The 20484-nt window shown below is 40.0% G+C and overlaps 1 protein-coding gene across 1 annotated transcript; it reads right to left on the reverse strand.

Moving 5' to 3' along the window:
- Positions 1 to 13244: 13244 nt before the first annotated feature.
- Positions 13245 to 13732, reverse strand: LOC129083367 (thymosin beta-4-like). The gene has a single exon (XM_054589200.1). It carries the CDS (start codon positions 13685 to 13687, stop codon positions 13553 to 13555), a length of 135 nt encoding a protein of 44 aa, XP_054445175.1. The 5' UTR covers positions 13688 to 13732; the 3' UTR covers positions 13245 to 13552.
- Between the last annotated feature and the right edge of the window lie 6752 nt (positions 13733 to 20484).

Below are 20484 nucleotides of genomic sequence, written 5' to 3' on the forward strand. Positions count from 1 at the left end.
TGATAGATGGAGACAGGCATGTTAATAAAATAACCAACATTTTTCAAGCACTTGCTAATGCCAGGTCCATCCCAGGAACCATCTCATTTGGTCATAGATTGCCTGTGAGGTAGGTGCTGTTAACATCATTTCCATTTTACTGATAAAGAAACTGAGGCAAGAAGGTTAAGTGAATTGCTCAAAGTGCCATGGCTATACAGTAGGAGGTTTGGAGTTTGAATCTAGATGTGTTGGCTCCAGAGCCCTTGCTCAGAACCATTCTGCAGCACTCCCTTCCTGAAGGGGGCTCATAGCCCCTCCTCTTTTTTCCTAGGAGGGTCACAGCAGAGCTCAGGGAACACCACTGCTGCTGTGTTCTCCCCAGAAGGACATCTTCTGGTGTAGATACCTTTCTTTTAGTCACAGCTGTTGTCAAGCAAGTATATCTTTGCTCTGTCCCATGCCTATTCTGAGTTGCAGGATCTCATGACAAAATTTGTTTTCTTGTTATTCTTCCTAGGTTAAGTATCACTTGCACTTTAGCTGCTTTCAGAAGAATTATTTATCCTCAGGACTCTTATTTCATCTAGATGACTTAGAAGGCTGGAGCATAGACCTTCTTTATCCTCCTAATTCACACCAAGAATCCCAGGATTTTGAATGTCCTGATGGGGGATACCCTGGTGAGGAAGCCTATGTATGTTACCCTGAGCACAGCCATTTTGTCCTGCTGCACATATTTGTGATGCAATATTTGTTGTTTCTACTGTTTGAATACTTGCCAAACTAACATTTCAAAAAAGGTCGTAGGAGTTACATTTGTAAAAGTGGTGGGGCGTGGGAGGGAGGTAGAAGTGGGTCTAGGGAGAATAAATGGTGATGGAAGGAGACTTCATTTGAGGTGGTAAACACACAATACAATATACAGATGATGTATTATAGAATTGTACCTGAAACCTATATAATTTTAATAACCAATGTCACCCCAATAAATTCAATAAAAGAAAAAAATCATAACCCAACTATTAAAAAAAAGTGACATCCAGTAAAATGCTTATATTCTAGAGTACATTAAACCAGCAGTTCTGCACTTCATTGTGTTGTAAGGGTATTGAACTATTTGAGGGAACAATTCCAATAATTTATAGGAACAAGCATTATGTCTCTTCTTTATCTTACTGTATGTATTAACTTTTCTGTTTATAAAAATGTACATATGGAGGAGAATCAAGATGGTGGAGGAGTGAGTGGAGTCACACTGACCTCCTCCTAGGACCAATCTGGAATTACCACTAAATTGTCGAGACATCACCTGGAGCAAACAACTGAATAATAGCAAGAGAGGAGCCTTATAACTTCTGACAGACAGAAGAATCAGCTTTAGCACAACCTAACTGGTAAGGAGTGCGGTAGAGACTCGAGAAGGCGGACGGGGCACCCACAGGTGGCAGCACCAGAAGGATATTGAAATGGCCAGCTGGATCCCAAGAAGAGCAGGGTCTAAACCGTAAGTGGGGATCTTCAGCCTATAGCACCAGAGCCCAAAAAGTACACAGATAACAGTCAGCTGCAAAAAGGGCAAGGTTGCTCTCTGCCAGAGATGGGCAGCTGAAGACGCAAACAGCCGTTTAAAGGGCCAACGCATAAATTTTTATTTGCAGCCACCTACCCTGGTCTCCGGCAAAGGTGGGGGCAGAGTGGGCTAGAGACGCTGGAGGAGAGGCTGGGGAAGGAGGCTTTGGGTAGAGAATGGAGAGAGTAGCCAGCGGGATCCAGGTGCTCACTCATCTGCCATATAGAAGCAGCCATCTTCCTCAGGCAGACCACTCCCTTGAGCAGCAACAGCATGAGAGGACCAAATGGCCCCACTCCAAGGAGGGCCTTGGCCCTGGCCCGGTAGTGCTAAAACCTGACTTCTGAGTTCAGAGTGGCAGCCATAGATAGTAGATCCCTGGCTAAAGGGAGTGCAGAGTGGTCTAGAGATACTTGAGGAGAGACTGGAGATGGAGGCTTTGGGGAGAGAATGGAAAGAGTAGCTGGCAGGATCCAGCTGCTGACTCCTCCCCCATATGTCAGCAGCCATTTTGTTCAGACAGACCACTCCCCTGAGCAGCTGTAACATGAGAGGACCCAACCACCCCACCTCCAGGAGGGACTCTGCCCCGCCCTGTAGTGTGTCTAAGCTGGCCTGCTGAATGCAGAGTGACTAGATTAACAACTGAAGGAGACAGCCACGGACAATAGATTCCTGAAAGTCTCAAACAAACTGTTCAAATAATAATATCCGTACAATAGGGATACCAGAAGGAGAAGAGGAGCAAAGGATAGAGAACCTGTTTGCAAAAGTAATGGTGGAAAACTTCCCCAACTGGAGGAGAGAAAAAGTCACACGAATCTGGGAAGCACAGAGGGTCCCACTCAAGACGAACCCAATTAGGCCCACTCCAAGACACACCATCATTAAAATGGCAAATATCAAGACAAACAGAGAATCCTAAAGGAAGCAAGGGAGAAGAAGGTAGTAACATATAAGGGAGCCCTGATACAGCTAGCAGCTGAGTTCTCAACAGAAACACTACAAGTCAGAAAGGAATGGCAAGAAATATTCCAAGGAATGAAAAGCAAAGACCTGCAACCAAGACTGCTCTACCCAGCAAGGCTCTCAATTAAAATGGAAGGTGAAATAAGGAGTTTCCCAGATAAAAGTTTAAAAGAATACACCTTCACCAAACCAGCATTGCAAAATATGCTAAAGGAACTGCTTTAAGAAGATGAGGAAAAAGAGTCTATGAATACCCAGTTCCTTTCACAGTCACCAATACTTGATATTACCAATCTTTTTAATACTTATCAATCTGATTGTGACAATGATGTTATTTTAATTGTTACTTTACTATTTGTTGAAACTAAACCTGTTTTTGTATATTTCTTGCCTATTCTTATTGTTTTTAAAAAGCTTTAAATGACTTTTTGGTATTCTTTATCCAGTTTTTAAATAAATGTTTGTAGAATTTTTTCCTTAAAAATAAAACTATTAATCCTTTTTTAGATGTGTTGCAAATACTTTCCTATTCTATTACTTGTCCTTTAACTTTTTTTATATGCCTATTACTATATAGTCTTAAATGTTTAATATAGTCATATTGTCAAAATTTTACTTTATAGCTTCTGGGTTTGAACATTTTACTTCAGGGTAAGAAAAATATTATTTTATATTTTCTCCTAAATCTCCTTAGATTTTACACAATGATTTTTAACTCACCTGAATATTTTTTGCATATGTGTGAAATAGGGCTCTATATTTGTTTTATTTCAAGTAATGGTGGTCCATGCACCATTATTTGTTGAATAAGCTTTATTTTCCCCATAGATTTGAAATATCAATTTAATCATATATTACATTGTTAGACAGATATATATATATACATTTGTTTCTAGAATGCTCATTTTATTTTTTTGATCTACTTGATTATTTCTGTGCTGGAGTCATGTTGTTTTAATTGCTCATACTTTATAATGGATTTAAATTTTTAAAATATTTTACAATGGATTCAGACATTTAAAAAAATAAATAAATAAAATCAATCTGCATTTAAAAAAAGAAAGAAAGAAGGAAAGAAAGAAAGAAAGAAAGAAAGAAAGAAAGAAAGAAAGAAAGAAAGAAAGAAATCTTATCTTTTGTGACAACATGGATGGAACTGGAGAATATTATGCTAAGTGAAATGAGCCAGTCGTTGAAAGACAAATACCATATGATCTCACCTATAAATGGAATCCATTCAAGAAAATAAACTAAAGAACAAAATAAACCATAGGCATGGAAACATGGAGCAGACTGAAAGTGACCAGAGGGGATGGGGAAGGAGGACAATGGTGGAAAGAAGGGGAAGGGACTAGACAAAGAACATGTATGAATGACCCATGGACATGGACAACAGAGTGGGAATTGACGGTGGGAGAGGGGGTCAGGGTGGGATGGGTAGAGGAGGGCAAAGAGGAAAAATTAAGACAATTGTAATAGAATAAACATGATTTAAAAAAATAAAAATGTACATTTGTCTTAGCTTTTGCAGACTGTGGGAGAAGTAGTGGAACACTATGGAGATCTTCTGCTCCTCCTTCCTTTGCTATGTGTCATAGTCCTGACCGCAGGCCCATAAGAACTGATGCTCTCCACTTTCCATAGATTTTTTGTCTCCCTGTGAGGTATTTAGGGTGAACACTCACTGGAGAACTAACTGCTTTTATAAAGTTAAGCTGACAATCTGCACTTTGTTGTGGAATGACCACACAACTGACTTGAAGCCCTGGGCCTGCAAGCCCACCAAGTGGGAATCCCAAGTCCAAGGGTTTACAGTGAGGTGATTGACTGCAGTGGGAATTCTCCTACATACAATCAAGAATATGTAACAATCCCCATAGTATCATCAACAATTTGTTCTTCCCTTTTTCATCCTGATAAACCTGAAGGCCTGCCTAGGTCTGGGTCATTGTAAGACCTTAGTCACCTCTACTCCAGTGCTAATATACCCCACCTGGCTCTGCCCATATGGAGGGCCAGTAACCCTCACTTGGATGTGGGGCCATTATCTCTTAGAAGACTCCAGAACCAGGGATCTTTGCCTTTCACCCTACTTTTCTCAAAAGCTGGCCTCAGCACACCAACCACATTCATACTGAAATAAGAGTTGCTTATGGTAGAGACTGTTTCTGAGTCATGGCAGCAAAATTCAGTGATCATGCCCTTGTACTATAGCAGTGACAATTCAGAGACAGCAGAGCAGGTGCAGGGGTGGGGGGCCACTGTCCTCCAAGTGCTTTGAATTTAAACATCTCATATGTGCTGAATGATCAAAACTATGGAACAGGCATCCTTTCCCTGAAGACTGAACACTCAGAAGAGAAAATGTGGACCCCCTACCCTCCAGGGACTGTCATATTAGATATCTCTTGTTTTATCTGCCCAGGACCCCTTTACCTGTTTTCCTTTTTTTTTTTAATCCTGTTTCCTGATAAAAGACACTGTCACTCAACTACAGGGCTTCCATTGTGACTTTCTGCTCTTTCTTCCATTTAGTAGCATGTGGATTGTAGGGATGCCTCTCCTACATCTCTCTGTAGGTCTTTATGAATGAATGACTAGCCATGATCCATTTGAATTATCAGTTATTTTGTGTCTTTAGTTTTCTTAATCTCTTATGTTTCATATCCACTATTTTCTCATGTAGAATGCAACAAAGAAGGCTTCCTGGCCATGCAGCCTGCAATGGATAAAGCTATCATGAAGCACCATGCTCACAATGCAATGACCAAGGTGTTTGAGAGTCTCAGTGTGTTTGTGAAAAGATTCCCATATGAAGACTATATCCATGACAAGTTTTTCTTGGTCCTTCAGAATGAGTTTCCTCTTCCCTCATGCTCAGCTTCATTTGCATTGAGCTTACTGTTATCAATTCCATTGCACTGGAGAAAACTCCATTTATGTTGGATGCATGCCTCTCCCAGGACAAAAATTTATGGGAGCTGCTAATGAAAAATAACCAGGCCCTGACCAGTGTGGCTCAGTTTGCTGGGCATCATCCTGCAAAGCAAAAGGTTGCTGATTCAATTCCCAGTCAGGGCTCACACCTGGATTGTGGGCTCAGTTCCAGGTCAGGGTGTGTATGAGAGGCAACTGGTCAATGTTTCTCTTCCTCTCTTTTTCCCTCCCTATCCCTCTCTCTAAAAATAAATAAATAAAGTCTTTAAGAAAAAAGAAAAGAAAAACGACCACAGCAGGAATGAGGCCAACAGGTAAGAGGTTGTCTGGGTATCAGAGCGACCCCCAAGACGAGTTGGAACTTGGATGTTCTTTCATCATTTTAACCTGCTCCCAGCTTAGGCAATGCCATCTCTTGTTACAACATGAGTCCTTGCTTTTAGACTGGTAATGCCCATCCTAGTGGTTCCTACTTTGCCAGCTCACTGTCTCGTACATGGTAGGTGCTCAGAAAATGCTTGTTGAATGACTAATCGATAAACACACAGGAAGGGTATAATCATCCAAAATGAACACACTCTCATTTTGCTGAAAGAGAAGCATTATCTAGGAAGACACTTCAGACAAGGTAGATCCTCTTTAGTTACTCTATTTTCTGTACTTTTCTGTGTACTTATTCTCTCCTGTTACTTTTCTCCTCACTTCTTACTCTTAAAAAATTCTTCTCTTCTCATTCAAATTTTCTTTTTCTTTTGTTGATTCTTATGACTGTGTGTTAAAATAACCTGTCAGTAGCTCTTGGACCATGCTTGGTCTCACTGATGATGTCTGGTTTTCTCTGTGTTCTTGGGTATCCACTTGTCAGGAACAGTCGAACTGATACTGCCTTGTGGGGCTGCCTGTGGGAACACAACTCTGACAACGTGGAAGGGCAGAGGGAACCTGTTTTTTGCTGCGGTAAATGATAGTGGGACAGCAGGCTAACTCTGCACCAACTGAAAAACCCGGGGTAAGTAGAATCTTCCTGTGTGTTGTTGGAATCCCCTTTTGGTTCCTAGGTGTGGGAGTTTTCCCTTCATTTGTTTCAGCAACAAATTGGTGGAGGCATCAAATGTTTCCACTTGGGTCATTGAATTGGCTGTGTGTTTCCTATTTCACACTTGCCTTTGCTCCTTAGACAAATGTAGGTTACAGAACGCCTTTGGGAAACTTAAAAATAACCTCCAATAGTATTTAAAGTAAGACATATAACTTCTAGAACACTGGAGAAAACAAACAAACAAACAAACAAAACCAAAATAGTTAAACTGAAAAAGAGAAAACAAAGGAAATCATAAAAAAGCATACAGCACAGAAGTTATAATATTAAACATGATAACAGAAGGCCAAACATCGAGGTTACAATAATAAATGTAAATGGGATCACTTGTCTTTTTAAAAGAAAAAAAAAACACTAGAATAGCTCAAGAAACAGAATGCATCTAAAACAAAATGACATAAAGCATGTCATTGCTGGGTGATTTAACAGTACATGTACCTGTATATGGTACTTTTCATGTGCAAGGAATGCTCTGAAGCACTGATTCACTTCACCCTCCTAAATAGCTTGTGCTGAAATCCTGTGGGTGGCCCTCCAGACTCACTCCTCACCATTCTTCACCTTGCTTTCTGCCCTGAAGGCGGACCTGCAGGCGTTCCAAAACATGCTCCCATGTGGGAACCTGATAAAACATCACTCTTCTCTCAGGATATCTTGATCCACAAAGACTCTTTCCTCTTCTGGGTTCTGGTAACCTCTCTTTCTTCTTCTTATCCCTTTGGGCCAAAAGGTGGTAGTAACTCTGCTCTTGCAAGCCCTAGTTTTCTGAACTGTCCTGTAGGGTTTCCTGTCCCTGTACAGGCATTTGTAATTAGGCCTGTTAAAAATAAACTCTTCTTGGGAGCATTTGAGAGCTTGCCTCCAGCATATGTTGTTAGTTTGGTACAAATAAACTCATAAAAAATTTAAAAAATAAAAATAAAAACAAACCCTCCTCCAAATATTTTGAATAGAACATGTTTCCTTTAGGGATCCTGACTGATACACAATTCCATGAGATAACAACTACTATCATTCTTCTGAGGCAGAGGAGGTAACCTGAGACACAAAGAGATGAATAAATTAAAGATAACTTTATATAGGAGAGTATGACCTAACAATAAAAAACAGTTTTCATTCTCAGGCAAGAATATCTCTCCCTCAGCAAAGTAAAACAAATTTCCAGTAATTAAGCTTCAACTCTTTAAAGTGGAATCTGAAGTGAAATATGCCAGAGGAACACACTCTGTTTCTGCTGGGTGAATTATCTGAAAATGTGAAACTGGAAAAGTCAGCATTTGTGCTGCCTGTTACTACCAGAACCAATAAGTAGAGACAAGAATTGAATCTTTATGGGTGCTTTATTCAGATGCCAGTGATCTCAGAAGATGGCAGGTTGTGTACCCTCAAAAACCACTTTAACATCTCACCTCAAGTCAACTTTTTTACAAGGAGAAGAAAGGGTAGGCAAGAGGTTTAGAAAAAAGGTTAATTGGATAAGAGTTGCAGTCCAGAGAGATTTTCCTAGTCCTTTTTCATCTGTTGATCAATAATTATCTGTGTCACTGACATTCACTTACTGGAACACAATGGCTCAGATACCACCTCCATTGTTTGCAGACCCCCTGGAGCATAAAGTTTGGATTGCTTGCTGACCTCCTGAAGTCACATAAGTCATGCATTCCAGTTGCTGGAGTAACAGCTTTCCACATGCATTAACCACTCAAGCCTATCAACTATGAGCTAAAATCTTTAACTCTTGAGTTGCCCTCTCATTCCATGTTAGTTTTTATTTATCTTATTTCAATAAGATTAGTTTAATTAAAGAAACATAAATTAAAACAACATAAAAGCAGATAAGATTATTTAAAAATCATTTGGATGTTGAATAAACAGTACTTCCACATATTAAAAACCATCCTGCAGGCAATTTGATGTGTCTAAATGCATAAGATACATTAGTGGTGCTGTTGCAATTCATCTAAAAATAGTCTTTAGTACAGTTGACAAAAGTTGCACATTTTCCAGCTGGGGCTACATTTGTGGGTTTTTTTAATAATTTTTTTGAAGATTTTATTTCTTTTTAGAGAGAGGGGAGACAGGGAGAAAGAGAGGGAGAGAAACATCGATCGGTTGCCTCTTGCACGCCCTCAGCAGGGGACTTGACCCACAACTCAGGCATGTGCTCTGACCGGGAATCAAACCAGCAACCTTTCATTTCACAGGCCTATGCTCAATCCACAGAACCACACCAGCCAGGGCTACATTAGCATTTGTTAAAAGAAAACATTTCCTTGTCCTTTAGAGTTACCATAGGTCCCCAATTATCTTTTCAGGGGAGTAGAAACACCTCCAAGGCATGAAATGAAACTTTGTTCAATATAGGTTCCAGTCCACTTTTCTCCTAGTGGGCTTTCTGGGGATACTGTCTTCCAAGTCCTGATTAGCACCTTTTTTCCAGGCTTAAAGAAATGTAGCAAACCTGTGAGGGAGAGCTCTCTAATACAAGCAAGGTCATTAATCACAGCTAAGGTCTCACTGAAATGTTGTACCTAGTTCTTTACCTTCATTTCTTGATATACATACATATCTCCTACCCCAATGATAGCCTGAAATTGTTGCCCATACACAATTTCAACTGAGTCCCATTTCAAGGACCCACCCTTATACTGAGCAGGGCAATCTGTAAAACTTGATTCCAATGGAACTCAGTCTCTTGACACAATTTGGCTACATTTTTCTTCAAGGTGTGATTCATCTCCACCTTCCAAGAAGTCTGAGGTCTCCATGCCATGTGGAGTTTCCAGCTGAAGCCTAAAAATTTACTGACCTTTTGTGTCATTTCTTAAACAAATGCAGGTCTATTATCATTCTGGATGCTGCCAAAGCAAGGAATTATTCCCTTCAGTAGGGCTTTCACTACCTCTGAGGATCTCTCAGTTCTAGTAGGATAGGCCTCGACCTATCCTGAAAAAGTATCAACAAAGAGTAACAAATATTTCCATCCTTGGGTCCAGAGCACCTGGGTAAAGTCTATTTGCCAGTTCTCAAATAGGCACTGCCCTTGGTATTGTTTCCCTTCATTTTTCTGTTGGGGATCTGCCTTAGGATTGTTCTTCTGGCACGCATGGCTTTAGAAATTCCAGGACCTGTGAGCCATGGTTTAATATAGATGGTTCAAAACCCTAGCTCTTAGCTTTCTCTAAGTCTGAAGTTGAATATTCCGGGTCAAATTATTGAGGCAGGAGATAGTCAGGAAGGAGGAAACTCCAGAAGTGTCCCAGGGCTAAGATAAAGAACATCAATAAAGGGCGGAGACCCTGTTCTAAGATTAGTAGTTCCTGCTTTCTGGAAAAGCATTGAATCCTAGTGAGTCAGGAATGCACCTGCACAGAAGATGCTACCTGACTCCTGCTTCATTATAATATCATTATAATAAATGATATTTATTTATATAATAATTATATAATTTATAAATAAATTTATATAAAATATATAATTTATAAATAAAAATTAATTTATTTATATAATTAATTATATAATAAAATATAATTAGCATTGTGGGACCCCCTTCCTGGTACCCAATCAAGGAAATCATGGAAGACCATATGCGCAGTAACTTTAAAATAATATAACTACTTGTACGTGTGCAATAAAAGCCCACCAAAACTAGCCAGGAGAGATCCACCCTAAAAAAATAAATGTTCTCTAGCCCCTGAGGCCAGGGCCGTTAGGCTCTGCTCAGCTCTGCTCAGCTCAGCTCAGCTCTGCTCTGCTCAGAGTTTGCCTGCTCCTATGTTCTCTGTGGCTTAATAAATCTGCTTTCTCTTGCTTTCTGCTATAAAGTCTGTGTGTTCAGTTCAATTATTTGTCTGCGATCATCAAGAACCTGGTTACCTGTGCCCACCTGTGACATTATGACATGTCTAGAACGGGTACCAAAGGCCTTATGAATGTTCCTTTAGCAGCCTCATTTGCTGCTTGATCAGTCAGATTGCTTCCTTTACCAACTTCAGTGTCTTCTTTCTGATGGCTGGGGTAGTGCATAACTGCCACCTATAAAGGTACCTGAACAGTTTCTAATAATTTAAAATTTCTGTTGCATGCTTAATTTCCTTTTTATTAGAATTTAATAGTCCTCCTTCCTTCCAGATATGCATTCACTCTCTTTTAAATCAATTTTGCTAGAATAAACTTCATCAATTATTTCAGCACGGTCAGGTATTAGCATGGCCAAGTCAGCCTCCAGAGAAGGGAGAGAGGATTTAACTTAGAAGTTTGAATTGTTTGATACCTGCCCGTTCTACCAGCAGCGAGCCACAAGTTTTCTTTTTGCCTAACAGGCTCAACAGTTGGGGCCTGTTCCAAGGAAAACTTTTCAGCTCTTTGTAAAAGCTTACAGGTGGCTGCCACAGTTGGCAAGCAGGCTGGCCACACCTGGGCAGTGTGATCTAGTTTCTTTGACAAGTACAATAAGACTCCTTTTGCCAGATTCAAGCAGTAACCCAAGAAACCCTACTGCTTGTTGGCAAATCAAGGCCTTCTGTTTGCTACTTTATAGCCACAGATACCAAATGGTTCAAGGTAACTATAGGGCAACCAATCAAGGGGGCAGAAGTCAACAAGGCATGCTCTGTATAAGCTCCCTTTTGCTGAGTCACAAGCTTGGTTGCTTCAGGCAATCTCCCTTCTCTCGCGTCCCCTCCCTGAGCACAGAGAGCAGACTGCTTCTAACCTCCAATTCTGCCTTAGGGATTTCTCTCCATCCCCTGCCTTCTCCCTGCAATCTGGCCTGACCCCTCTGTTAAATATCACGCAAACCAGAAGGAATTTGCCCCAAAGGACTGTTTCCTGAAACAAAGGCTACTCCCACCCCCGACTCTGAGGCCGAGCTCTGTAATATCACACAAACCAAAAGGCACCTTAATTCTTGATGAGCATTCTGAGTTGTAACCCAAAACAGCAATTCTACCAGACAGCTCCGGTAATAGTCCATAAACCAGAAAGCACCTTAATTCCTGATGACTGTTCCAATTCATATCCTGGGACTTCAACTCTATCAGAAAGCACAGCAATTCAGTTGAAAGTGAAGGTGATGGTGAGTCTTGAGAATTGGATAAGGAGAGTCCCCAAGTGAAAGCACTTGAGCGCTGCCAGGGAGTCTTCAGATCTGACCCCCGAGGGTCCCCCAGTCCAGACAGCCAACTGGACTCCTCACCAAATATCCAGACTTACTGGAGAGTCTCAAAAATATCCCGCCAGGGTTGCCAGAATATGAAACCAGAAAAATCAGCGTTCATGCTGCCTGTCACTACCAGAACCAATAAGTAGAGACAAAGATAGAATCTTTATGGGTGATGTATTCAGATGCCAGGGATCAGAGAAGATGGCAGGCTACGTACCCTCAAAAACCATCTTAACAGTTCATCTTGAGCCAACCTTTTTATAAGGAGAAGAAGGCCTTGTTGGCAAATCAAGGCCTTCTGTTTGCTACTTTATAGCCACAAGATACCAAATGGTTCAAGGTAACTACAGGGCAACCAATCAAGGGGGCTAAATTGCTTGTCGACCTTCTGAAGCGATCTCCAATCGCTTTTTGGCACCAGGGACCTGTTTCATGGAAGACGAAGGGAGAGATGGAGGCAGAGCTCAGGTGAGCCTTGCTCACCTGTTATGGATGTGGGGGGGGGGGGGGTGAAGTTTTACTTGATCACCTGCTGTGGATGGTGGGGAGACAGGAGGTGGAACACAGGCAAGCTTCACTCGGGGCCAGTTCCCAACAGGCCGAGGACCTGTACCAGTCCAGGGCCCAGGGGTTGGAGACTCCTGAGGTAGGTCATGCATCCCAGTTCTTGGAATAACAGCTTTCCATAAGCATTAATCACTTAAGCCTATCAACTGTGACTGAAGCTAAAATCTTTAACTCTTGAGTTCCCTTATGAAGGGTAGTCCCCTGGAGAATTCTATAAAAGCCTACAGTCTTGGAAGCTGATAGGATCAATGGGGTTGGTGCCACTTTTCTATTCAGATGATAGTCTGAGGCTCAACCCAAACCTTTTTAACTCTTTCTTGGTAAAAACCCAGGAGTAAGTAAAGTATATTCCAAGAGGAGTCATTAATATGGGACCTATTCCATGAGGGACATTGCCCTGCCAGTGTTTGTCTCTGAGACCAAGGTTGGGTAATTTGGGGGAAGGAAGGGCAATTAGTGTCACTTTCTTCTTTGAATATAGAACACCACCAATATTCTGAGAGCTAGTACCTTCTTGGACTAGCTCATGATAATTTAGTTTTAAAATAGTCTATGTAAATGACTTAAGGAGGATTAAAATGCACTGTCTTTAATTTAGAAGTCGCCTGGACCACTGCTCCCACCTTGGCATAAGCTATTTGCTTTAGTTGAATAGGCCCCTTTCTATTCCTCAAATAGATGGTAGCTGTACTATTCCTCCCATTGTGGTCCCCTCTGTTTGGAGTGTCCTACTTCAAAATTCATATTGCAATTCACCTTCCTTAGGAAGCCTTTCTAAATTTCATAAATCTTTCATTCCATTTTTCCATGTTGTTTCCCTCTATTGTACTATAGATGGAGCTTTCTTTTTCTTTTATTTTCAGGTTTTAAAACTTTTTATTTGCATATTTAAAAAGCTGTGCATTCCAATAATTAAAATCATTTTAACAAAAAAATAAAAAAATGGCACTCTGATTAAATTGCATTTTACAGCCTGCAGGACACCCTGGACCAGCTTGGTTTTTACTCTAGATTTCACTGTTGTCCCACCCAGCTTCTTCCTTCACCAGCATGCAAGTTGTTTTCCTTCCCTGCCAGCCAGAGAGGCAGATGGGAGAGGCAGGTGCGGCCTTCATTGTCAGTAGTTCTGATGTGAAAAGGGGCAGCACAGTCATTTAAACTGATCCAACCTCTTTGCATCTTACAAAGTTAAACAGCTAAAAGAAGTAAAATAAGAAGGCAATGCTTGTGGAATGTACAGTGCATACTGGAGGTGCGGGCCTCATTATGATTCGCCTGCTTGCTTCTCCTGTTCAATCGTTTCTTGGGAAGGCAGTGGATTGTTCTCTTGCATTTCTGTCTTCTTCAATTTCGACTTATCGAATTTCTCAATCTTGGCCATATCGGGTTTATCAGACATGGTTGCTGAGGAAGCGGAGACAGGCGCACAAAGGAGAGAAGTCCGATCCACTCAGTGACCGCTGCCGAATAGATGGAGCTTTCTTAACTGATATTTATGTAAATGAGAGCCTAGTAAACCAGGACATGTAGAATAGGGAAACTGAGACAGATAGTTAGATGGCTAAGCAGTTTACAGCCATCTAGTAAATCACAAAATCCTATGTTCCTTAACCAAATGGTTTACACTTCTCACCAACCAAAGGGTAAATGGCTGAAATTACCTCACTCAAGAGAGATGGGTAGCAGAAATCCAATTAGTCATTTGCCATTTGCCAACCACGCCCAAGGACAGATGAAGTTAAACTCTCAATTTGTGCATCAGTATAAAGCTGATGAATATTATATTGAGATCCTCCCCTAAGACCTTCACTAAACCCTCAGCCTTTAAAACCCCTCAGAACAAAGGACCCAGCTCATGCTCTCCCCCCTGAGAGCACACCACACCTTTCCCATACCCCTCTTCTTCCTTCTCTGGCGTGCATCTCCTAAAATCTAAGGGACCTCATGAGACTTGCAACCAGAGTAGCAATGGGCAGTGTCAGCTTGTCCTCCGTAAACCCCCTGAACCTGTCTCCAATGCCCTCTTTTCCCTGACTTCTCAGTGAGCCAAAGTAGCCCCGTCTAGTCTCTCTCTTGTTGCTTCTACTATGCTAAGTCCTTCCTTGTTTTACTGTCCTCAGCTTTAGTAATTGTACTCTTAAAATTACCTGGACTCATGTTGTTAAACCTTTCTTGCATGAAATCAAGAACCCATACACTATAAGCCGGTCCGAGGCAGACCCACTACGGGCCAGGGTCCTGTCTGGTAACATAATCAGTTTCCACATTAACTGACACTCCATCACCTCAGTAAAGCTTTCTTATTAAAGCTGTAGTCCATGACAACTGGTATGCTTCTCCCTAGTACACATGAACTTATTACCTCTCACCTGCTAAGTTGTATGCTTATCAAGGCTTGTTCCTAAATCTCTTATACTATGATTGTTCTAATAATTTGTGATTTACTAAAATATTATATAAATAGATGGAATGGACTGAAGATGTCTTTGAAAGTTTAGTTGAGCCATGGCCTCGTAGCTCAGTTGGTTAAAGTGTTGCCCAGATCCACCAATGTTGCTGGTTTGATGCCTGCTTAGGGCACAAAGAAGAATCATCCAATGAATACATAACTAAGGGGAATGACAAATTTATGTTTCTCCCTCTCTCTTCTCTCTCTTTCTCTTTCCTCTCTCTCTCTCTCTCTCCTCCCTTTCTCCTTAATAAATTGAAAAGAGAAAATTCAGTTGAATGTTTTGGAAAGATTCTGTAAGACAGCTTTCTAAAAACATGTTAGTAAATTTCATGTGGATGAAACCATGGTAAACTTTGGGGAAAAAAAGTACAAAAACCTGGGCAGAGCCTGTACTAGGTTGCTTTACATCTGTATTTCTGTCCTCAGTTCATTTGCAAGACTGTGATCCTGGAGTGAGCTTTATGGTGGGTGGGTGTTATGTTAGTGCTCCAATGAGCAGGCCTATGCTTCAAAAGAAGAGTTTGTGCTCTTGTTACCGAACAAATGGATCTGTGGGTGGGGGGTGGTGCCCAGATGCTATTACCGAAACAAGGACATCCCCGTTCTTCGGGGTCCCTCGGTTGTAGGTCCTTTGGCCCGCCGCCCTTGGAATTATGGCTCTGAATGGCAGAGTTTGGTGAAAAGGAAAGGAACCATTTATTCAAAAGTTATACAGGTTTGATTAATGGCTAAATGTTGCTCTTACATTTCAAAATCCCATTAAAACAACCACCAGCACACACACCATCCTGCCTTCTCCACTTTGCCCAGTTAGGCCAGTCAGGCCTGTCAGAGGTACCATCCTTCAGAAGAAAAAAAGAACAGAAGTCCAGGGCTCGGCTAGACAGGCCTCTCATGGTTCTCACCCATGACCATCAGCTGGGTCACCGCGATCTCCAGCTCTTAGTCCATAACCATGTGACACCTTCTCATGGCCCACTAGAAAGAGTCCTTTCTCTCCTCTTTCTTCCCATGTGGTCTTCACACTGTTCCCCAGAGTCTCTGTCCCTTTTTCTCTCCCGCAGGCCCCTGCCTCTCCTCCTCCCTCTCCAGTTACATTCAGTATCAAGTCTTTTATACCTTCCTGATTAGCCTTGGTGATATGCAAAATAACCCTCTTTGCATATGAGGAATGAAGCTATCCTGTTATTGACATGCAAAATGCTCTCAAAGGCCCTGCTCAAGGCTCCCATCCTCCAATCTCTGGACCCGGTCACAAATACCCTTTGTGGGGCCCTGGATGTCCCCCGTTACATTCTGACAATAGAATACTGACACACATTATATATTTATATGTTATAAATGAAAATGAAAAGTTAAGAAATGTGTGTATCATTTTTATGATTCCCTACTTTAACCAACTTGTTTCTGAGTCATTGACCCACTACTAGTTTCAATCTTAAAAGAGAAAAAGACTCTTCCTATACTTAGAGTGCAGAGTGTATAGTGTTATTATCATAGATATATCTCCATTACTAGATTTTTATATTTTGGAAAGCAGGTAGTTCTGCCTTTTATATTTTTCACCTTTCCTGCATGGTACCTAGCACAGTGCTTGCATTTATTCACTTATGAAACATTTATCAAGTGACTTACATTTACTGGACACATGCCTTAGGGAAACAAAGAAAACTGACACAGTTCTTTCCCTTAGGCAATTCATGGCAATAAAGCCAGATGTTAAAATGTTAAAGTAATGGTATGTATAGATGTTATGTTTGTGTGGAAGATGGGCCAGCTGACCAGAGAAAGCTTAACAAATCAGGTAGCTCTTGAACTGGGTTTTGAAAATGAAATAGGGTTTTGCTATGTAAAGAGAGAACAAGAGAAAAATAAGTCAGAACAACATGTGTGAGAAGAAAAAAAATTACTTAAAGACATAGAGGTCACGGCACGTTCAGTGAATTATAGGAAGTTTTGTGTTACCAGAACATAGGATACCAAGGAGTTCAGATTCTACCCTCAGGACCACAGGAGCCATTCACTTATAGTAGGTATGTAATAAAGGAATGAACTAACACTATACTTACCATTGCAAAAGAAGAATAATTTTAACACAAAGCCTATCTCTACCATATCTAAACCATCTAGCTCATTTCCCAGTCAGGGCACATGCCTGGGTTGTTGGCCAGGTCCCTAGTAGGGAGTGCTCAAGAGGCAAGTGCACAATGATGTTTCTCTCCCTTTTTTCCCCTCTCTAAAAATAAATAAATAAAGTCTTTAAAAAAACCCTCTAAACTTGATTTCCCACTTTCCCCTCTCTAGTTTTAGGGCAAGAGTGGCAGGGGTGATGGTCAAGTAAGAAAGTTATGTCCCTGACTGGTGTGGCTTAGTGGGCTGAGCATCATCTTGGAAACCAGAAGATCACTAGTTCAATTCCCAGTCAGGATACATGCCTGGGCTATGAGCCAGGCCCCCATTTGGGGGCATGTGAGAGGCAACTAATCAATGTTTCTCTTGCATATTGATGTTTCTTTCTCACATTGATGTTTCTCTCCCTTTCTTTCTCCCTCCCTTCTCCTCTCTCTAAAAATAAATAAATAAAATCTTTTTTTTTTAAAAAAAAAAGAAGATAAGAAACTTATGTGAGGAACCAGGAGTGTGAGTATCAAAAAATGTCTAAAACCTAAGGTCACGGGGTAAGGCTAAAGGTTGAAGCCTAAAAAGTTTAACTTGTGGTCAAATACAAGAAAATAGCATAGGGCTGCATTAAAAAATACCAGTGAGGTCAGAAGTATAGTATTATCAGAACCAGAGTGGGAAGCAAAAATCAGGAAAGAGTGCCAAGTGAAAGCAAAAGTATTTCACACAACTCAAGTTCATGATTAGTTGCCCTTTGACAAAGGGGCCAAGACAATTCAACAGTCAAGAAATAGTCTTTTCAACAAATGGTGCTGGAACAACTGGATATTCACATATGAAAGAATAAAGTTGGACTTCTATATCACATCATACACAAAAATTAATTCAAAGTAGTTATAAACCTAAATATAAGAGCTAAAACTATAAAATTCCTCAAAGAAAATACAGAAATAAATTTTCATGATCTTGGGTTAACAGTGATTTCTTAGATATGCTACCAAAAGCACAAGTGATAAAAGAGATTGATAAGTTGGACTTCATTAATAGTAAAACCTTTCATGCTTTAAACGATACCAACAAGAAAGTGAAAAGACAACCCACCGACTGGGAGAAAACATCTCCAGTAATATATAACATAAGAGACTTGTATGTAGAATAAAAACACAAATATTCCCAACTTATTGTATAGATAAATATTACTTCAATGCCAAAGCCAGAAAAGACATCACAATTAAACTACAGACCAATAGCCCTTATGAATATGGATGGAAAAAACCTCAAAAAAATACTAGCAAGCCAAATCCAGCAGTATATTAAAAGTATTATATATACACTATAGTCCTGGCTGGTGTGGCTCAGTGGATTGGGTGCCAGCTTGTGAACAAAAGGGTCGCAGGTTTGATTCCCAGTCAGGGTACATGCCTCAGTTGCCGGCCAGGTCCCCATTGGGGAGTGCTTGAGAAGCAACCACACACTGATGTTTCTCTCCCCCTCTTTCTCCCTGCCTTCCCCTCTCTCTAAAAATAAAATCAACAAAATCTTTTTTAAAAAAGTATTATATATACATTATACCAAGTGGGATTTATCCCAGGAATGTAAGAATGATTCAACATACAAAAACAATCAATGTGATCCTTCACTTAAAAGACTGAAAGAAAAAAATAAACAGTTTTATTTAATTTTATTGATCTCAATTGATACTGAAAAAGTATTTGCCAAATTTAATAGTTTTTATGGTAAAAAAAAAAAAAAGTTAACAAATCAGTGTATAAAGAAACTTTCTGAACCTGACAGTGAACATTTATGAACACTCAACAGCATCATATTCAGTGGTGAAAAATTGAAAGCTTTTTCCCTAAGATCAGGAACAAGACAAGGATGACCGCTTTTCTCTCTGCTATTTAACATTGCAATGGAAGTTCAAGCCAGAGAAATAAGGAAAGATAAAGAAATAAAAGGCATGCAACTGGAGAGGAAGAAGTAAATCTATTCAAAGATGACATGATCTTATACAGAGAGAATCCTAAATAATTCACAAAAGTTGCTACTAGAGCAATTAAATAAATTCAACAAATTTATAGGAAACAAGATCAACACACAACCAGCAATGAACATTCTGAAGAGGAACTCAAGAAAACAATTTCACTTAAAAGAACATCCAAAATAAAATACGTAGGAATAAATCTGCCCAAGGAGATGAATTACTTGTGCACTGAAAACTATAAAATAGTTTTCAGCAATAGTTTTATTGCTGAAAGAAAATCAAAGAAAACTTAAATCAGTGGAAAGATATCTTATATTCAAGAATTGGAAGACTTAATATTGTTAAGATGGTAGTACTCCCCAAATTGATCCATGGATTCAGTTCAACTCCTATTAAAATCCCAGCTGCTTCTTTCTGTTTTCCAGAAATGGACAAGCTAATCCTAAAATTCATATGGAATTGAAAGGGGCCTCAAAAAAGCCAAAAAATTTTTGGAAAAAAAACAAAGTTGAGGGACTCAAGCTTTCTGATTTCAAACTGACTACAAAGCTAGAGGGATCAAAACTGTATGGTACTGGCATAAGAATAGACATGCACACCAATGGACATGCAGACCAAAAGAATAGAACTCAGAGCCTAGAAATAAAGACATACATCTAATGGCAATTGATTTTTGACAAGGATATCAAGGTCATTCTTTCCATAGGGAAAAGAATAGTTCTTCAACAAATGGCGCTGGGACAACTGGATAACCACTTAGACTCTTATCTTACTTCATTCCTTATAATGGCTGAATAATATTCCATTTTATGGATATGCCACATTTTGTTTATCCATTCATCTGTTGGTAAACACTGAGGTGTTTCCAACTTTGGGCCATTGTGAATAATGTTACTATGAAAGTTCATGTACAAGTATCTGTTTCAGTCCCTGTTTTGAATTCCTTTAGGTATACACCTAGGAGTATAATTGCTGGTAGTTCTATTTAACATTTTGAGGAACCAGAAAATTGTTTTCCATAGAAGTTGCACCGTTTTGTGTTCCCACTATCAATATACAAGGGTTCTAATTTATTTGAAGAAATGTCTATTCAAGTCCTTTGCCTGCTTTTTAATTGCCTTGTTTTGTTGCTGTTGAACTGCAGGAGTTCTGTTTGTATTTGGATGTTCATTCCATATCAGATATATGATTTGCAAATATTCCTTCCCATTCTGTGTGTTGTTTTTTTACTCTCCTGATAGTATCCTTAGATGCACAAAAGTTTTACATTTTGTTGAAGTCCAATTTATCTATTTTTTCTTTTGTTGTCTATGGTTTTGATATTGTACTTAAGAAACCCTAACCAAATCCAAGGTTATGAAAAATTTCCCCCAAGTTTTCTTCTAAGAATTTTATAGTTTTAGCTCTTACATTTATATCCTTGATCCACTTTGAGTCAATATTTATATATAGTATAAAATAAGGGTCCAGATTCATTCTTTGCATGCACATACCCGGTTTTCCCAGCACCATTTGTTGAAAGACTATCCTTACCTCCATTGCAAATAGCAAATAGCCTTGGATACCAACTGGTTAAAAATCAGTTGACCATATTTGGCAGGGTTTATTTCTGGGGTCTCTATAATATTACATTAGTCTT

This window comes from Pteronotus mesoamericanus, unplaced genomic scaffold, assembly GCF_021234165.1.
Source record: "Pteronotus mesoamericanus isolate MK-2021 breed Mesoamerican mustached bat unplaced genomic scaffold, CSHL_Meso_final scaffold_167, whole genome shotgun sequence".
NCBI classification, from domain to species: Eukaryota; Metazoa; Chordata; class Mammalia; order Chiroptera; family Mormoopidae; genus Pteronotus; species Pteronotus mesoamericanus.

Coding starts and splice junctions, on each gene's coding strand:
- LOC129083367 (XM_054589200.1), bottom strand. CDS start 13,687: ATGTCTGATAAACCCGATATGGCCAAGATTGAGAAATTCGATAAGTCG.